Genomic DNA, 18,925 nt, shown 5'->3' with positions numbered 1-18,925 from the left:
AAATTCCCAAGAGAAAACCTAAGAAGAAACTCTATTTCCATTTCTCCTTCTCTCTTTCTCTATCTATCTTCTCTTTCTCTCTCCTTTCTCGACACACCCCAAATTGATAAAAACATCCATTTTAAAAAATATATATATAAACTACTAATTATATGTATAATTTAATATCAATGGAGGTGGAAGCGTGCAATATGCAGCAGGAGTTTATCACATGATGATCATTATCAATAACCATGATCTGATCATCACAGATCTCCGATCGATGGTTGATGGCCACAAGATCTAACAGTTAGTGAGAGCATTTTTTTGGTTCTACGTTGCCTGTTGAAGGTTTGCATCTTGTGATCTATATCTAAACTTCTGAACGTTTAAAAACCACCTAATCAACTCCAATTTCTGAATGTTAAATTGGACTAAATAACTGTTAAATGATCGAAGCATGACGACATTTGGGTGGTCACTTGTTAAACCTGTTGAATTATGTAGATGGATAACATGGTCTAAACCTACTTATCTTAATATTAAACTTGCAAAGAAACAATGAAGCAATGATTTGTTAGTTGTTGTAGAGAACCCACCCATGTGGATTCAACCATGCATCTTCAATCAACCTTGACAGTAAGATCTTGGGTTTTGATAGAAAGATAAAATAACCGATTAGAAGCCCTTCTGGGAGTGCGATGTGGACTGGATTTGACACGTCAACTCTGTCAGGCAATCGGGTGAGGATCTTTTTGAAGAAAAGACTTAATTGAAAAACTGTTGGGTTGGGGGTGACGTTGCATATATTGGAATTGAACTCCACAACAAAAATCTCACATGCTTCTTAGCTGTGTTCTGGTGTATAAAACCAAGTTACAGAAAGCAAGTTGAAAGCACTTGGGAAAAGAAGACAGCTGAGTGCCTAAAAATAGAAGCAAAACAGTTCTAACCCGTATTATTTCATTCACTTCCAGGATCCCACAAGGAGTTAAAAACTCTTTCCTACTTTTTCCACACCTCTTTTCTCTAATGTTCTTTATTACTTAAACACGTTTGGATCTAGTGAGAAGAAAATTAGTGGAAAATTTTATGGAAAATAAATATTCCATCTCAAGGGTCCAGTAGGTTCCATAGAAAACAACATTTCAGGCAATTTTCTTTGAAAACAAACATGGGTCCATCGATGATGATATACGAAGATGTGTGCTCAATAGTATAGTTTTCGCGTACAAATTCCTCCTATTCAAATGGTCGGGGTCCAATAGATGTCTTTTAGGGAGGAGCATAAAAGTGATTTTCAGTATCTTCCTTTGTTTTCAATTTTATACATCGTACAAACAAATGTGGATGTTATGAGTTATGACTAATTATAAGGGTGCATATACTAGCTCCTTTTCTAAAAAAAAAAAGACCTTTTTTATCAAGGTTTTGGTGATCAGCAGAGTAGGCTAATCAGATCATGGTACGAAAAACAATTCCGTTTTCAATTTAAGGAGGATTTCCATTTTTGCACCTTCCAAACGCAGTTTGTGCTCAAAAAACGAAGAAAAAAAAACACAAGATTTTGGAAATTTATTCAAAATAAGCTGCTCGGTCAGGCTGGTATAGCCGAAATCGGAATCCAATTAATGTGAATTAGATTTAAAACATTTGAAAAAAAAATCGATACTTGAGCTTAATGGAAGCCGACCCCAACTAGTTTGAGACAAAGGCTTAGTTGAGTTGAGTTGAGTTTGAGCTTAATGGAAAGTTAACGAGGACGAAAATTCATAGGAGAATTTTGACACCATCTCACCTTGCCCGCTCAAGGAATTTCGTGTTTAGTAGGAATAAACCAGAAGATACGAAACAATTTCCAAAGAAATTAATGTTATAAATAGGTGACACAAATAACGGTCTCAATAAGAAAAAATGAAAAAATAAATCATGATATAAACATATGCAAAAATGTAAGCCTCCTCCTGAGCTCCAAAATGCAACACCAATTTCGATCAACCCCTAAAACAACCAGTGTTTTTTTCTGGGCTTGTGCTGAACCGGAGCATCTGCAAAACAGGCCAAGCAACAATTTCTTAGAGCTATAATATATCACTACTTATCAGAAATCTGTAAAATTAGTAGAAACATTTTAAAGGAAATAGAAGCTGTAACCGGATATATAACTACTCATCACTAATCTGTAAACATTAGCGGAGACACAATCTAAAACACAGGACTCAGATCAGAACTAACCTCGGATGTCATAAAGTGAATTATAGTGTACTTCAGACCAGAAACTCAACCAAAGCTCTGTATCAAAAAAATATTCAAGTTATAATACGATGAGATTCATACAAACACTATGAAAATATGCAATGCTGTATTCCTGTCTCATGTATTAAAAATTCATTCAAGAACAGGGAAATCTGGCAGGGGTGAATCAATCAAGACATGGTTGTGAGGTAAGTCGGTGTACATAACAATCCAAGATAACACGACCATGTACTTGAAATACATGAGTACAACAGTAAAATGGGAAGTACAATAGAGGCTTACAAAATTGAAAAGCTTGCACTAGTTATTCACCAAGTTAGGAATCAGACTTGGACACAGGCCCTAATGGAGACTGAGACTCGAGTCGGAGTTAGGATTTTTTGAAAACCCTACTATAAATGATTTGGATGAAGAAAGACCTGAATTTCTCAGTCAGTAGCCATCTCCTAGCTACCCTTAAGGCAGCAAAAGATTGCCCTAGGGTCCTTGGACGTCAAATGAACAAAGATGAGCTTCTCAAATAGGTTGCGTTCTCTTTTTGGGAGCACCTAAGCTTCAGTGGAAACAGTTCAACTCAACTAAGCCTTTGTCCCAAACTAGTTGGGGTCGGCTAATGAATCCTTTAGAAAATTTTCATGGAGAAGGTGAAAGAATCTATGCGGCTCAAATTGACTAAGTCTAATCCTGACACTAGTTGGGTTCATCCACATTCTCTCCTATCCAAGGTCGTGTTCTCTGTTATGTTGCTAGCAATCAAGTCTTTCCTCACTGTTTCTAACCAAGTTGATTTCGGTCTGCCCATTCCTCTTTTTACTCCATCAACTTGGCATGAGTCACTTCTCACTAGAGCATTCAAAGGCCTACGTTGGATATGCCCAAACCATCTTAAGCGGTGCTCTCTCATCCTTTCCTCAATTGGGACCACCCCCACCTTTTTACAGATGTCTTCAATTTTAATTCTATCTAACCTTCAGTGGAAATAGTTCAAAAAGAACTAAATGGAGACATGGCATGTGCTACTAAAGATTACAGGATCAATTCAGTGAGATAAACGTATGTTTAATAATGAGGAATTTGATGGGGTTTATTATTCTTTAATGAAACCTTTGTAAACTGTCTGAACAAGGCGATGAAAGAGACTCCTGTTAAATCTTCTCCCGAGTGCTTCTGCACTTTTTTCAAACACAGAGAATGAAAAAACCGAAAATCTGCAGAGAATGGCGGTACACAACCCCAGCCCATTCTGCCTGTTTCTCCAAATCTCCCGTGAACTGCCGCTTGTGGCACTGTTTTTTCGAAATGACGCGGAGTTGCTCCTCAAGATTTTGTTCCACCCATTTTGCCCATGCCAGAGAAAAAAGAATGCAAAGTGTTGAAGAACACAGCCTTAGTTGCTAGATGCAACAAGACGTGCGAGTGACAATAAGAAGAAATAAGCCACTTTAGAGCTTCAAGTGTATAACCATGAGATTCCCAAATAGGAGTGCGGAGTGAAAGATTCATGCAGCGGCTCATGGGATCAACCTTTTGGGATGAATTATGAAGGATCCATGACCTTATGTAATGAACATACACGTTTGTACTTGTTCAATGCAGCTTTGCATTTAACTTTTCAATAATTTCTAATCATTCAGAGGATACCAAATACAGTTACATATACCATCAAGAAATGTTAGCGTAGCAGTGTAGACACCAAAAGATGAAGCAAAATGGTTTGAGTGAAAAAAGCAGTATCCAGATTTTAGATGTTGTCAATCTAATAAGCTCCATGGATGATTAACAGGGACAACTATTGTGTAGGTGGAAGTTTCATCCCCCCGCATCACTTGTATTTCTGCGGCTTTATAATAAAGATATCCATTACCTTTTCAAAAAGAAAGTAACAGGGACAACTATAATTAGGGGCCTTACCTCTCTGAGGAGCCTGGTGTAGTGGAATAATTTCAACAAAGCAGGTGTCTCTAAAAGACGTTAGAAGACATATTTTAGCCCCGAACTGCAGATGAACAAGCCGAATTAGAATTCATGATGTTAGGAAGAAGAATGAAATTCTAAATCATCCATAACTATACTTAGAATCAATATTCAAAAACTCAAAGATGAGAGATAATCAGTGTGTTGATCTGAGTTCAACTGAGCCAAATCAATGATAACTTGCTGAGCTTATAAAAGAAAATCGGCACCACCAGTTGGGGACTCTGTATTAAAAGCTCAGCCAAACCAAGTTGAATCGGATAAGTTTCAGTCAATCAACAAGTTTTTTAACATGGGTGCAGATACCAAGGAAAACATAAAGCATTGAATATCAAATTTATTCATAAGAAGAAAATGATTTTAGAACAAAAAATAATGCACCTTATCAGCTGCTGCTTGTAATGTTAGATGATCTCCCCATTCACCAAATCTGTATAATACCGGATTAGTCCAAAATAACACAGGCTTCTATCCTCACAAAAAACATATCACACCAACATGCTCAACGGGAGATCCAAATAATGACAATCAAGAAGGTAACCTACTTCGCCATTTTCTTGTAGTAGCTTTTGTACTTCATGGGGACATAACCTTCGTACAAATAACGGAAGTCTTTAAGCTGAAATATGAAAATTAAAATTACCCTTTCAAGTATAGATAAAAGATAAGCTCACATCTATATAAAAAAGAGAAGAAAAATCTCAGAGCCTAGACCTTGTTATGCCTTTATAACACCAAGCAAAAAGAAGTTCTCTGATGCCATCATCAATAAATACCTGTTTTACAATCTCTTTCCTGACATGCTTGTGATGCTCTGGTGACTTGTACATTTGTTCTGAAAGTGCCCGGAACTGCAGAAAGGGAAACTAATTACTAAAGCTCCGATGGATAAATTGCTATATCAGTTGCGTGGTTCCAAAGATGAGTAATACAATTTGTAGCCTCTGTAATCTACTAAGTTCTTTGACAGATGAACAGACCTGACAATTGCCATCTCCAGAAACTTTTACTTCATATAAGCCATAAACATTTAGCCTAGCAGAGAATGAGGAAAGAAAAATAATCAAATATTACATCAGTTATAGATCAACAGAAAATGTATGCAGTCGACTTCAAATTAATAGTATATGAATGTAAAATAGTATATGCACAGCGTAAAAAGCATGCTTATGTGCAAAATACTGTATGATGTCTGCATCTACTCATTTTATGCTCAAAAAATGGCAGTTGCTACAAAGACAAGAAAATGCTTGCATCGACACTTGATAGCTATGTTACCTGAAAACGAGTATATGAGTGCAAGGATCGGAGGGCACCCTCCAAATTCCAAAATCTTAGAATATGGATACGGTGAGGATCCCTTATGTGGGTGTGGAATAGGATCCTTCAGGAAAATGTTAAAATACTACCAACAACGGTTTTAATTTTGAAAATCACACTAACCTCATACAAATTAAGACATCCTTTCTCAGGGAACTCTCCCTCTCTCTAGCTTAGGATTCTCATTTTCTTTATGTTGAGGAATATAAAAAGAATAGCAGAATATAAAAAGAATAGCAAGCATTTATAGCTTGGGATTCTTAGGAATCTCATTTCCTCTATGATGAGGAATATAAAAAGGTCCTCTGTCTTTAGTCTATATATGAAAGATTAGCCAACGAACCAAGTGTAACAAAGAAAAGAAAACCAAAAAAGAGGATATGGAACAGCCGTATTCGACACATACACCAACACCTTATCCTTTGTATCATGTTGAATCGGGTATTTCACCCATTTCGAAGGATCCGAGTTTGATAACAAGATAGACACAAGAAAATTTGAGTCGGCATAGAACTGAAAGGTCACAAAGCTCTGTTATACAAGCCTGCCTACGAGAATAAAAAAGGAAAATATAAAGAGCACTAAGCTCAACTATGATATTTTTCTGCATGCCCTAAAAATGGCTTTTATTGTCTTTTCCATAGCATACTTGCACTCCATCGAAGAATAAGAAAAGAAGGGCAGGAGGGGAGCTCATTCACGTCAACAAGCCCATACAAAGAAAAGGAAAAAATGAAACAGAAATGAGAAAACGTCTTTTTCCAAGTCGAGGCTGCTCAATGGACATCGCCATGTTGGAGGGACTAGAATTTTGGGGGATATGTTCATATTTATTCTAGAAATTTAGAAAATCTCCTGTATTCCCTCCACCGAGACATCTCATCTTGAAATTATTACATGAAATGCTGTTTGATTTGACTAATAAAGGCCATGTTATGTGATTTTCTTTTATATTGAAGTTAGGCGGTGTTTCGATGCACTGATTTTTCTTTCGCTGAAAGTTTTAAATTCACAAAAAGCATAAAATAGTGAAAAAAAATTCTTTGAATTGGGTTTAACATTGAATGTGTGACATCTTTAATTTTATAAGGATGCAATTTTAAGTTGTTTGGATGACATCTTGTAATTTCTGGAAGTTTCATTTGTGTTGTTTTGGCTGTGAAAAATACCTTGTCTGGCAGTTAAGACAGACAAAGCAGAGATGATGACTTGTTGTCTTCACTAGGGGAAAGGGAGGAGAGAAACCCGTGCAACTTGCGAGCATATGCTTTTGTTTTTTTAATTAACCGAATATTAGAATTAATCACGCCCCAGATCCCATCGTGGTAGATGCTCCACTAGTGTAAATTCATCGTATTTTTGGCAGGAAACAATAACACACAATTTTCGTGAAACAGGAACTTTTACACAGTCTATTAATAAACAGGCAGGGGACTTAACAAACCCCAGCTTACCTCATGAAGGATACCAATTCATGAATCCACAGAGACCAATTAGCTAATGTGAAGACCATTCATAAATGTAGGTGACAGCTCTTCATAGATCGGTTGGAAAAGTAACATACTTAGGGAAGACATTGAATATGTTGAGAAGGCAGTGAATATGTATAGAGCATAAATCTGTCTTTGCATGACAGAAAATCAACAAAGCTCTAGGTCCAAGATTAACGACTCAAAAGTGGGAGCAAGCCTAGGTAACCCATATGTGCATGTTTTAGGATTTAGGCTCAAATTCTAATATTGGAAAGTTAAAATTCTAATTAACAAGCAAGTTGATAAAAGAGATAGTCATTGGAAGCTAGAAACTAATTATGCATGCATAGCATCATCATCTTCACAGAAGTGTCTCCAATCGAATTACTAAACAAAAAAAAACTACACACCTCTGGAGCAACCGCTGGTGATCTAGACCGGCATCATTTATGTTGGGAATGTATGTATTTATCCGTGGAACATGCTGAAATTTCCAAAGGTTAAATACAGGTGAATATTTCTAAATCCTCCCTTCTTTAGAACACTAAGCAGTCTCCTTCAAGTATTGTACAGTAATAAAATGGATAAGCAGATGAGAATTTACTGTTCAACCGTAACAGGTCAACAAGAAGGCAATGCAGGGCACAAATTTCTGTTAAAAGCAATGTAATGCAAGCCATTATAATGATATCGTGACCGAGAGTACGGCCAATGGGAAAGCCCAACAATGAGAATGTGCCATGTGTGCAAAAAAAAAAAATCTACTGTTTGATAATTTTCCTAAACTTAAGGGCTGGCTTATGTCACTTGTGAGGTTGTGGTTAGAACCCATTTGTACGGTCCATTGCTCGGTCTTACTCTCGATCTCGCTAGCCTCTAATGGTAAACATTTGAAGTTCCTCCCTTTGGGTTACAAGCAGTCTGATGGACACCATCTTCGAGGAAGACAAACCCAAGAGATCACTCCAGGATCCTTTAGGGAAGTGGGGCCCATGAGACACCTCCAACATTTAATTGCTTTGAAGAAAACCACAAGAGAGGGAAAGTGTTAAATTGTAAATTTGAAAAGTTTGACTTGGGTCAAACTATCAAAAGGGAATGTTTTTCTCTCTTTTGGGTTTCCGTAGGTAAAGGACGGCCCACTTGATGATGTCGCAAGGCTGGGTTTAGTTTTTAGGAGTCAGGTTAATTAATAAGAATTTTAATTAGGAGTAAACTTAATGGGATTTGTTTTCCACTAGAGTCAATCTATGCTTAGGAATCCTAGTAGAGTTAGTTTGTATTTCGGGATTTCTAATTTTAGGATCGTCTTTTATGTATTTTAGCTAGTATAGGTCCTACTAGACTTAAGAGTTTCTATTTCCATTAGGAGTCTTATTTAGGAGTTAAGAAAGAAAAGAGGCAGCCAGGATTGGTCGTGGGGTTTGTTTCCAAGTGGAAAGGACACCTTCCTATGCAAGATTGGAGGAATCTTTCTTGAGATCTTTATATATTGACCAAGAGCGCTTCTCAATGTAAGGAAAGAGATGAAATCTAATACATGAAAAGAAGAGTTTTTTTTTACAAGTGCATGAATTCGTGAGTGTGAAGCCTGTTCAAAGTGTGATATCTTGAGCCCCTCCGGTGCAAGGCCTTATATCCATTGGAGTGATTACTTTGGACTTGTTAGTGTGAAGTTAACACCTATCTCTACCATATATCCTTTCCCTAATTAAGATCTTATCTTTGTTATCTTTCTTGGCCTAAATTTTCTTCTTTTCTTTTAAATTGATTTCCTGCACATTGCTGAAACTCAGACTGCTATAGCCATAGATCCAATTCCATTCGAAAATTTTAGGAATCAAAATTCATACAGGAATAAAAATTCATAATTTCAACCATCAACATATCAATAAGACAATAACCAAGCAAAGCAGGGCACAAGTGTATGCCTGAAGCAATGCAACCTGGCCACCATTCACATATGTTAAAAGCAAGCCTCAACAAAATTCGAATATCTAATCCACAATCTCATCATTCCATTGTTTGGAACAATTGGTCAAAAAATTTCAACTAGTACAGATTCGTAGTCTTTAGTGCAGTAAAATAAAATCCATATCGCAATTCATAAAGAATAAGAAGATAAAGAAGCCATGAAAAATCTGATATTTCTTATTTAGAAATAAGTAACTTGACTGTCATTTGTTATGCACTCTTGACAATTAATTTTGCCTTGCAGTATGGCCAGAGGAATACCATTCCAAAAAAAAAAAAAAGTATGGCCTGAGGAATCCAAACAGAGATATGCTTGCAATCAGAAATGTCAACATGAAAGAATAAATATTCAACAAACTTGGAAGGTTGCTCATAAAAAATTTTAGACCCTGATCGAATATGAAAAATGTAAATGAACGAAAAAACAGAAACAAAAAAAACTAATCCAACAAATGTTGTTCAGATATCCGTAGGGGCATGACCTTTTGATGTGAACCAACCCTCATCCCAACTGTTTTTTTTGAAATGGTAACCCTCATCCCAACTGTTAGATTTAGTTTTTTCTATTGGACTATTGGACATATGTTATTTTCCTTTATATAGACTTTTATTTGATTTAGGCTACTGATATTTGCACTATCATGTTTTGACAATGGGACTAACTCACCTAGTCTTTTATTATTTAATTGTCCACTGAGAATTTTTGGGGAATCAGAAAGCTTGATTTCTTAGCATTTTTTTATTTAGCCTATATGCAGAGGATGTCCACATGAGGCCCACCTTACCCCTTTATCCATGGCTCACTTATTCTTTTAAAACCCATCTTTTATAGTTTCTTATTCTTATTTCATACCGGATAAATCCTTAAAATCCACACAAAGCCCTTTTAATACTATTTTCTTTTAACTGAATGGTCAAATATGGGAGGCACATCAAAGCCCATACAAATATCCATAAACCCCACCAAAGCATCAATCTTGGGAAAATCTGAAAGACAACAAACAAACAAACACGCACACACCAGCACGGGGGCTTTTCCCTTTGTTGGAGGAGGAACCACCGAAAGACTTTGACATTTTCAAAGGTAAAAGAAAAGGAAGAAAAGGACTGTTCGTTGAAGGGATACTCAAGCCTTCCCTTCCTCTGGTATAAATAAGCCCTCATGAGAAGAGAAGGTAGAACGCACCCGACACGTGGCATTTTCTGGTAGGATGGGCAACTGGTGTGTCATAATGACCTTGAAACTCCCTAAGAGGATGTACGGATGATTTACGGGTGGTTTACGGGTGATTGCGCGCATCCGGAGGGAATTAGTCCTGCTCTACAAGGTGGGGTGGAGACACCCTACGTCATAAAAAAAAAACTGCCTAAGAGGATGTAGCCGACTATCCGTCCCCGTCCTTTCTCATTCCAAGGCTTTCGTAATTATGGAGAATATCATATTCAATGGCATAAGAAAATCTTACTCCCTTGGTCCACTCAATAGACCAAAGGAGTAGGGAGGTATTATGATGGGGTACAAGATGGAGCAACCGTAGGATCGTGCCACGTGTCCCATGCTTATCCATAAAGATCTCTCATTATTCTTCATCATCACCATTATCCATTATCAACACACATAATTTACCCGCCGAATAAGCTACTAATCTCTTGTGGTAGCCAACACATCGCCCAGTCATAGGATCTGAAGCTCTCCTTCAAATGATTAAGAGAGTCCACGTGGCACATAAAGATAAAAAGATTAGATGCAATTGAATTATAAGGAAACATGAAAAAGAGACAAAGATATACATGATAATACACAGCAAACAGAGGATATTCTCTCGTATCTCCCGAACACGAAACAAAAAACCCAGAGAAAGGATTACTCCATGGAGGAACAACTTGGATTACCCCAACAAGCTTAGCCTTACCATTGGAAAGGAAGAGGAAAGGTGCTTGACACCTACATTCTCCATCCCCCGGACCCCACACTCGTTCTCAATCACTCGCCATTATCTTGTTAATTTATTTATCTGGTTGAGTTGGAATCTGACTCGGGTGTCAAAGTGGTTGTCCAGGACCAAGCCCGGACCCCCTGACCCCTTCTCACACACATCCGTCTACCTTTCCTCCCCTCTCTCTACTTTCCCCTCACTACATCTTTCCCTCATTCTCCACTGATCCCTTCTCTCCTCACATTACAGCAAATATCTCCCCATCTTCCTTCTTAAATTCTTTTCTCTCACTCTCCTCTTTCTTCTTCCCTCTTTTACTTTTTAGTCTCTTCTCTTTTCAAATTCATTTCTCCCTTTCATCTTGCTTTTACCTCAGTTGAGTTCATAAACTGTTCTCCCTCGATTGGGTTCATAAACAGCTCCCCCTCAGTTGGGTTCCTAAAACGCTCCCATTTCTACCCCTATCTTTCTTCTTTTTGAATCTTGATCTTGATTCCATATTCTTCTCTCTCGTGTTATCATGGTTGAGATCATCCCTTACATCTATACTCTAGCTATCCCTCTTCCCCCTCTTGGAGATCACATGTATCAGGATGACACCTGAGGCCCAATACGCCATCCCAAGTACAGATCTATTATTTCTTTTCTTGTCACATCTCCCTTGACTTCTTTTTTTTTGAAATGGTAGTATATTAAAAGGAAACGAGAAGATCCACAAAAATACAAGGAGAAGGAGAGAAAAAATACAAAGAGAATAAAAACACCGGAGAAACTAGGGAGGCATAAAATCAAACCACTCCACACTAGATCGCTCCCGATTTGGCCAGACCATCTGCTTTACCATTGGCAGATCTTCTTACATGACTAAAAGAGGCGAGCGAGCCCGTAAGTCTATTTGAGATCTCTTCAATCAAGGAGAGGAATCTCCAAGGAGGTGGAGCAGATCCCGAAATCCATTTCACAACATTTGATGAATCTCCTTCTATAATCACTTTGTCCAAAATTCCTTCTTCCAGATGCAAGATTCCGGAATAAGCTGCTTTAACTTCCGCCTCATTAGAATCACAAAGACCACACGGACCTGAATAAGCCCAAATTACTAAACATTTATCATCTCTAAGAAGACCACCTCGTCCCCCTATTCCAAGGTTCCTAAAACATGCTCCATCAAAATTAAGTTTTAAGAAATCGGGGGGAGGATTAGACCATCGTTGAACGATCTTTGGCTTGGAAGAACCTTCTGAACAAACGATAAGCCACCCCTCCCACAAATCATAAGCAGAGGTACCAAAGAATAGAGAAGAGTTTTTAGCCCACTGAATCGAAATTGCTACAATCCTTTGGAAGGTCCCATAAGCTGACTTTGCCTTACCGACAAAGACTCGATCATTTCTTTCTTTCCATATCGCCCACCACATAGCCAAAAGACAAATCCTCCACAAAGCTTTCCCCTTTTTCTTCCAAGGCACATAATCCCAACATTGAAGAATCTGCAGAATAGTATTTGGGATAACCCAAAGAATACCGAATCTAGTCAACAACAGACACCAAATCACCCTTGCGAACTTACAATGAATGAAAAGATGATCAATCGATTCGACATCCTGAAGACACAGGGGGCAATGATTCACCAACATCATGCCTTTCCTTCGCAAAAAATCTATGGTTTGAATTCTCCCCCGGCTAACAGCCCATCCAAAAAAAGCCACCCTTGGAGGGCAGGAAACAGTCCACACCTTTGCAACTAATTCATCCGGAGCTCCGGCCATCCTACTTGAATAGCAAGATTTTACAAAAAACACTCCAGATTTACTGTGAATCCAGATTCTCTTATCCGGCCATCTCCCTTGACTTTTCATCACAACATTAACCCTAATCTTTACCATCTTATTTTTCCTGCTTCATACCCTAAACCTATTAACCTCATCAGCCTTATACTTGTTATACTCCTTTTGGGCTTTTGTTAGACATTAATTAGCCGAGCTGATTTTTTTGATAGATTATTATTGAGATTTGATTTCTTTGCTTAGTTGATTACCTTTTGATTGGAACCTATTGTTGGAACTTTTCTTGGATAAGTACAATTCTATCGATTAATTAATTCCAACGCCTTATATCTTAATGAAAATTCTAGATGCTTTCATTATTATGTGCTATTTATTTCAATTTGAGAATGCAATTTGCTATTAATCAGAATTAAAAATCATTTCTTGTCCTCCAAAGTTCCCAAAAATTGATCCTTGAACCCTAGGTCCGCATCACCTTTACAGACACCTGAGTAGGTAGTCATCAAGCTATCCCCTTTTGCCAGTTATCCAGTTACTTCACCAGTCCCTCCATCTGTCTAAGCCAACAAATTTTGTTCAGTAAATGAAATCATTTATTTTGGGTATTCGGTATTCCCATTTTCTTATGATGGTACTAGAGTGGATAATCAAGTCCAAGCTCCACCATTGTCCATCTGGCTCTACCTATAGATCAAATTCTTGTAGCAATGATGATCGATAAATGATTCTCGAAAATATCTCTTGAAGGGGAACTCCCACAAACTAAATAAAAATCAACTGGATAGGACCAAACAATAGCTCGTAAACATAGACTTGGTCATATTGTGTGGCATGATGGTTTTGAAACATGAACTACACATTTGACTTGAAAAAGTGTGATTGTCGTTTCAAATAACCTAGTTTTGAGTATGACTCACAAAAATAAAGACCTAGTAGGGATAAATTGGTCACACTGTGTGGGAAACTATGGTTTTAAATCATCCCAAACCAAGCCAGACTAGCAAAACCATAATGTCATTGCGAGGGAGATGAGAGCCTAAGCCTTAAGAAAGTTAGTATGGCCACCGATAAAGGCCTTGAACATGAAGCCATATTTTTTTTGAATGATGAAAAACACGCATAAGAACAAAAATCACAAAGTGGGTCTATCCAAGACCTAAATGGCTGCATTCCATTACGGCGTGCGAAGCACTAACTAAAAGCTTCTAAAAACAAATCATAACAATTTCGCTACTAAGAGTCAACAAGTCATTGTACATAAATTGATAGAACTGATATCTCTAGCTTTCTTGTTGGAAATGCGACAAGGGCATAACTAAAATTTACCATCACCAGTCTCCATCAAAGTATGTCATTCATTTTGTTCGTGTGTGTGTGTGTGTGTGTGTGTTATAGTGTAGACATCAATCTGTTAAGAAAGATCAGATAACTTACAGGAATGGATGACAAATGAGAAACCCGTTTAGCTATTGCACCATCTAATTTAGCAAACTCTTCCGATAGTACAACCGCAATCATCCTGTCATCTTCAATACCTTGTTGACTTCTTAGGGATGTAGAGCTAGAACAGCCGGCTATGCTTTGAGTTCTATCTGACATTGTGCAGCCTAGCAGCAAAGTCACTACTTTAGGCTTTTATAAAATTTCAAGCAAACGATTACAGGTGACATAAAGTCGTAAGAACTTATCCACATATGCTCCTATGCAGTTTTTGGCCAGCCCCATCAGAGAGCATTGAGAAGTGTCAAAGTTCAGTATGTAATGGACAATACCCAGTCAAACCCACTTTCGGCTAACAAGATACAACCCAATATAACAGAGAGTAGTAACAAATCAAACCAGCTTCTAACCAAGTACATGTCAGCAAAGATAAGCAACAAATGTGTAACTAAAGAGACAACCAACAACCCTAATTCTAAAACAGATCTTTCAAAGAACACCAACACAAAAACTCAAAATTAGACGTGTAAATAACTCGATCATGCATTCTAATACTCCTGGTGTGCATTCTTGTAATGCCACCACAATGGATTCAAAATGAAAGAGACAATCCTAAACCTTAAACCATAAACCCAGTTCAGTCTACTAATGAACTCAAAGCGAAAGTTCCAGCTTTCTCCACGAATATCTTTCAAAAATACAGCATAAACACTACCATGACGAAACAGAAAAACATACATAAATTTTCCAAATTTCATGCCAATTTACGAACAATTCTTCAAATGTCAATGACCGAAAACAAAAATAACCAATCGTGATAATCATGTCAAACGCTTCCCAGACTGCAATCCGTTTTAACATAAAAAAAATCCTGAAATTTAAATTTAAGAAAGAAAAAAAAAAAAAAAAAAAAACCTAAATCTCCTAAAACCTCCCAAATTGCAAATCTCAATAGCTCTATTGCTGATATCTATCCTAATGGACAATTGACTCGATATGAAAAAAAGAAAAAAAAATCCTTAGTAAATTAAAAAGAAAAAAGAAAACGAAGACAAACAAAGCCCAAAAAAAAAAAAAAAAAAAAAAAAATAACATACCGGTTAGCGGGGACGGGTTGAATGAGTCAAGAAAACGAACTCGATCTGCACGAAGAAATAAAAAGTTAAAAACACAAACGCTTTAGAAGAGAGAAGAAAGCTCTAAGCAGAAATCAAGAACCCTAGAAATCGATTCCCCAACCTCAAATAGCTTATCTTCGAAGACTCGTGAGAGGGAAGATAAGTAAGACAGGTATCGTTCAGATTAAAATAACAGACGTTAAACCAAGTTTTGGAGAAGAACCAAAAAACGAGGCTCGTTCAGAAAGTGTGAGGGGGATTTGTTGTTTTGGAAACATATTTGAATTGACCGTTTCGCTGGAATTTAGCGACTGGAGGAGGTGAGTCAGGTGACATAAGATCTGAGTTACCAACCAAAAATAGAACCGAGATTTCAGATTTCCCGTGTCGATCTCGTGTGCAGGTGGGTCTTCACACGTGCAAACAGATAAGGTAAACGGAAAGGAGAACCTCCGTGGACTTGTGAAGAGGAGAGAGGAGATTGGTGTCCCACCTTACCAATTTCCCGATTTGTTTTTTACTTCTCAACAACAAAGATACAAAGAAACACGCTTATGTCACTATCTCGTTCCAAACATCTCTCTCAATTCCGCCACATGTACTAAGCTACATATAGATGAAGAAGATTTTATGTTGTATGCACGTGTGAAGTCCAGTATTTTTCAAAAAGTACACTAGGGCCCACTTATTAGGATGATCCAAACCGTTCATTTTATCGGCCAATACGATGATCCTAGCCTTCTGATCTGTAGAGCTTTCTATAATGTGAAGTCCCTTCTCAGATCTAGGGTTAGGATAGTTGATTAATCAATGAAACATCCTCTCTCATTCCAACTCAACCCCCTTATGAATTAGGCTCGAGAAAATGATAGGAAGTGACCTCTTGAATAAGAGGTTCATCCCCCTCTTAAAGGTACAAAGGTGACCTGCTTTAACTTATTTTCGACCCGACCCGACCCGACCCGACCCGAGATATTTCTCGGGTAGGGTTGGGTTCTCCAAAACCCGACCCGCCCGACCCGAGTTGCAGCCCTAATAGTCAGTCATGTTCATGAATTAATGCAAATGTGCAAAAGCTCCCCCAACTCCATTTGGCAGCATCAACATCAACTAATTTAGCTAACTCGATGGCCGACTACTTGTCTAAAGATGACTGCCGCAGTGAGGGGCACAACATTCCTCTTCTCATTATCCCTCCCCTTTAATTAGCTTTTTTAACATTGGATAGTCCTGAGACTTGTTACTCTATATCCGCCAAACCCAGCTTACCTACCAAAAAGAAAGCATCCACTAATTTACAACTTAATTTGAGTCATATTTCAATTAATGTGGGTCCCAATATAATATCTCTACCAAATGTGATTTGGATTCGAAGAATACTCTAATTTAGATGCACTCTGATTTGGATTCTAGTGGACAGTGACTTAAACAGAGATGGATTCGATCGGCTCGTTGGCACCTGTTATGTGATTCTATGGAAGCTTTCCACAAGTCCCCCTTTCAGCAACTATAACTATCAATGATTGATGGAAAGGTCCAATAGCATGTCTTGTAGATGTCCCTGTAGACAAATCACCAGGAGATAAAGGGCAGAGAACCCATTCCTTTCTTTCTGTTTCATGTCAAGTTTACATTCCCTATCTTGGTTGGGCTTAAAGGAAAACACCCTTGATTAAGCTATCTCTGCCACTTAATCTCACTCCTGGAGTGCCTCGCCGGATTTATCAGATTGCAAACTAACGTATAGAAACAAAGGATTTTGCAGCTGAAGAGTTTACTTTGTGCCATAAAAATATATAGGGAATGAAATTGGATGGAAAGTTAGATTAAAAAAAAACAAACAAACTCGGAAACTTGACTCAACTCGAACATATAGGTCAAGTCGATTGCACTCAAATGATGTCTAACCCGATAAAAACTTGAGAAGATTTTCCAATCAGTGAGTGTATATTTAAGAGATATTCTTACATCATAATGCAAAGTTGTGCTTGTGAGAGGGTTTAGTGTCATTTCTCTCCTTGTTAAAAGTCACCAATAGAGTTTTTACTCGTCATGCTCAAAGTCCCCTTTATGAGTCAACTCGAACGAGTTTCTAGTTGTCTTGACAAGTTTTAAAATTATGAATCTGACATGAATAATTTCAATCTCTCTAGTGAGTGATAAATGATAAGAGTATCATAGAGCGTAGCTGCTGATATATACCATTGATCTTGTTTGTCATCATGTAACTACAGAGAAATGACTGGTTCCATGCCTTATAAAAATAATCCACTTCTAATTGACGGGTAAGGATCATTGACACGGAATATTTCCCATGGGCCTGAAAACATGTCATGGGTACATGGATCTCATATACATGTTACTTACATGTATGAATTTCAACATACTAATTATTTTTTTAACATAAAACATTTTTCTTGATCCTTGTTGTGGTTCTCAGGCCTTGCATTTCTTAATTTCTCTCACATGTCGAATGTTGAATTTGAATTTTCTAAATCCATCCGACCTCAGCTATTAATATTATTTTACATTATTGCAAAATAGGTACAACAAATCACCGATAAAGGGGCCTTTACTTACATCACTTTTTTAGGAAAGAATATGGAAAGTGGATTTCTTTTTACCCTCGAACAGCTTGATCATCTATAGGCTTCCATTCTTCTTGTGTGAAATCCCCCAATCAAGGGATTAGAGATCTTTGTATTATCTATAAATATTTGTATCATGTATACACAATACATACTGTGAATAAAGTTCTTCCATTACATTGTTCGGTTCCTCACATGGTATCAGAGCTATAAGGCTCGATCCATTATCCAACTCTGGTCGTTAGATGCATCTACTGCAAAGAATTTGGGCATATAGTTAAGAATTGTCCTTCACCTACCTATAACAATATGCGCAACAAAAAGAAGGGGATTACTCGCTTTGCGAATACTTCTGATACTCGTCTAGCCGCAACGGCTTCATCTGAGAAGGCTCCATCTAATCCTTCTACAACTCATGGACAACTTACAACAGATATTGTACAGGAGATGATTCAACAAGCTATCGCACAGATTGGTAATATCACTCCCACTGTCTCTGCTCTCTCGGTACCTTCAGGTATTTATTGAAATAATTGGTTTTTTTACTCTAGTGCTTCTCATCATATGTCCTATGATATGCACTCATTCCAAAATCCTCGACCGATTACTTTTCATGTTATTTATACTGCAAATGGATCTACTATTACTGATAGTCATATTGGGACGATTACTTCCTCTTCCATGCTTTCTTTGTCTGATTTTCTACTTGTTCCTCAACTCTCAATGAATTTAATCTCTGTAGGCCAGCTATGCGATTCTAGTTTTGATGTCATCTTTTACTCTTCTGGCTGTATTGTACAGGATCACTTGACAAGGAAGCAAGTTGGGACAGGCAGTAAAACTGATCGATTATTTCGCCTGGATGCACTTCATATTCCTCCCACTCTCCGTCCCTCGCTTTGTAGCTGCCTCCACTCCAGGATCCTCTTTCATGTCATGGCACTCTCGACTGGGCCATGTTTCTGCACCACGTCTTCGTTACATGATCAATAAAAATTTGTTAGGACCATTACAGGTAGAAAAAGAATTATGTTGCGTAAATTGTAAACTGGCTAAATAACCAGCATTGCCATTATCTAG

General features: G+C 37.7%; 1 protein-coding gene across 2 annotated transcripts; it reads right to left on the bottom strand.

Moving 5' to 3' along the window:
- Window positions 1–1,824: 1,824 nt before the first annotated feature.
- On the bottom strand, window positions 1,825–15,765 carry LOC143861795 (Cysteine proteinases superfamily protein). Of its 2 annotated transcripts, none has more exons than XM_077372725.1 (11): window positions 15,612–15,765; window positions 15,237–15,281; window positions 14,134–14,306; window positions 7,412–7,485; window positions 5,190–5,244; window positions 4,986–5,060; window positions 4,755–4,828; window positions 4,591–4,639; window positions 4,147–4,231; window positions 2,215–2,271; window positions 1,825–2,027 (listed from the first exon to the last, which is right to left on the bottom strand). In XM_077372725.1, exons 3-11 carry the CDS (start codon window positions 14,296–14,298, stop codon window positions 1,981–1,983), a joined length of 681 nt encoding a protein of 226 aa, XP_077228840.1. In that variant the 5' UTR covers window positions 14,299–14,306; window positions 15,237–15,281; window positions 15,612–15,765; the 3' UTR covers window positions 1,825–1,980. The 2 variants fall into 2 exon arrangements, with proteins under 2 accessions (XP_077228840.1, XP_077228839.1); XM_077372724.1 differs by lacking the exon at window positions 15,612–15,765 and adding an exon at window positions 15,379–15,601.
- Between the last annotated feature and the right edge of the window lie 3,160 nt (window positions 15,766–18,925).

Source organism: Tasmannia lanceolata, unplaced genomic scaffold, assembly GCF_043159265.1.
Source record: "Tasmannia lanceolata isolate RefF3 unplaced genomic scaffold, GAP_Taslan_0.1 ptg000037l, whole genome shotgun sequence".
Taxonomy (NCBI): Eukaryota; Viridiplantae; Streptophyta; class Magnoliopsida; order Canellales; family Winteraceae; genus Tasmannia; species Tasmannia lanceolata.
Note: the sequence above shows the minus strand (reverse complement) of the source record. Positions and strands in the feature narration are given on the sequence as shown.

What these genes read in the sequence shown, in the direction of transcription:
- LOC143861795 (XM_077372725.1), bottom strand. Translation starts at nt 14,298, where the DNA reads ATGTCAGATAGAACTCAAAGCATAGCCGGCTGTTCTAGCTCTACATCC. An exon ending in CTGGAGATGGCAATTGTCAG is followed by an intron (nt 5,061 to 5,189) that starts GTCTGTTCATCT and finishes CCCTTTCTGCAG; the next exon opens with TTCCGGGCACTTTCAGAACA. An exon ending in TACAAGCAGCAGCTGATAAG is followed by an intron (nt 4,232 to 4,590) that starts GTGCATTATTTT and finishes GTTCATCTGCAG; the next exon opens with TTCGGGGCTAAAATATGTCT.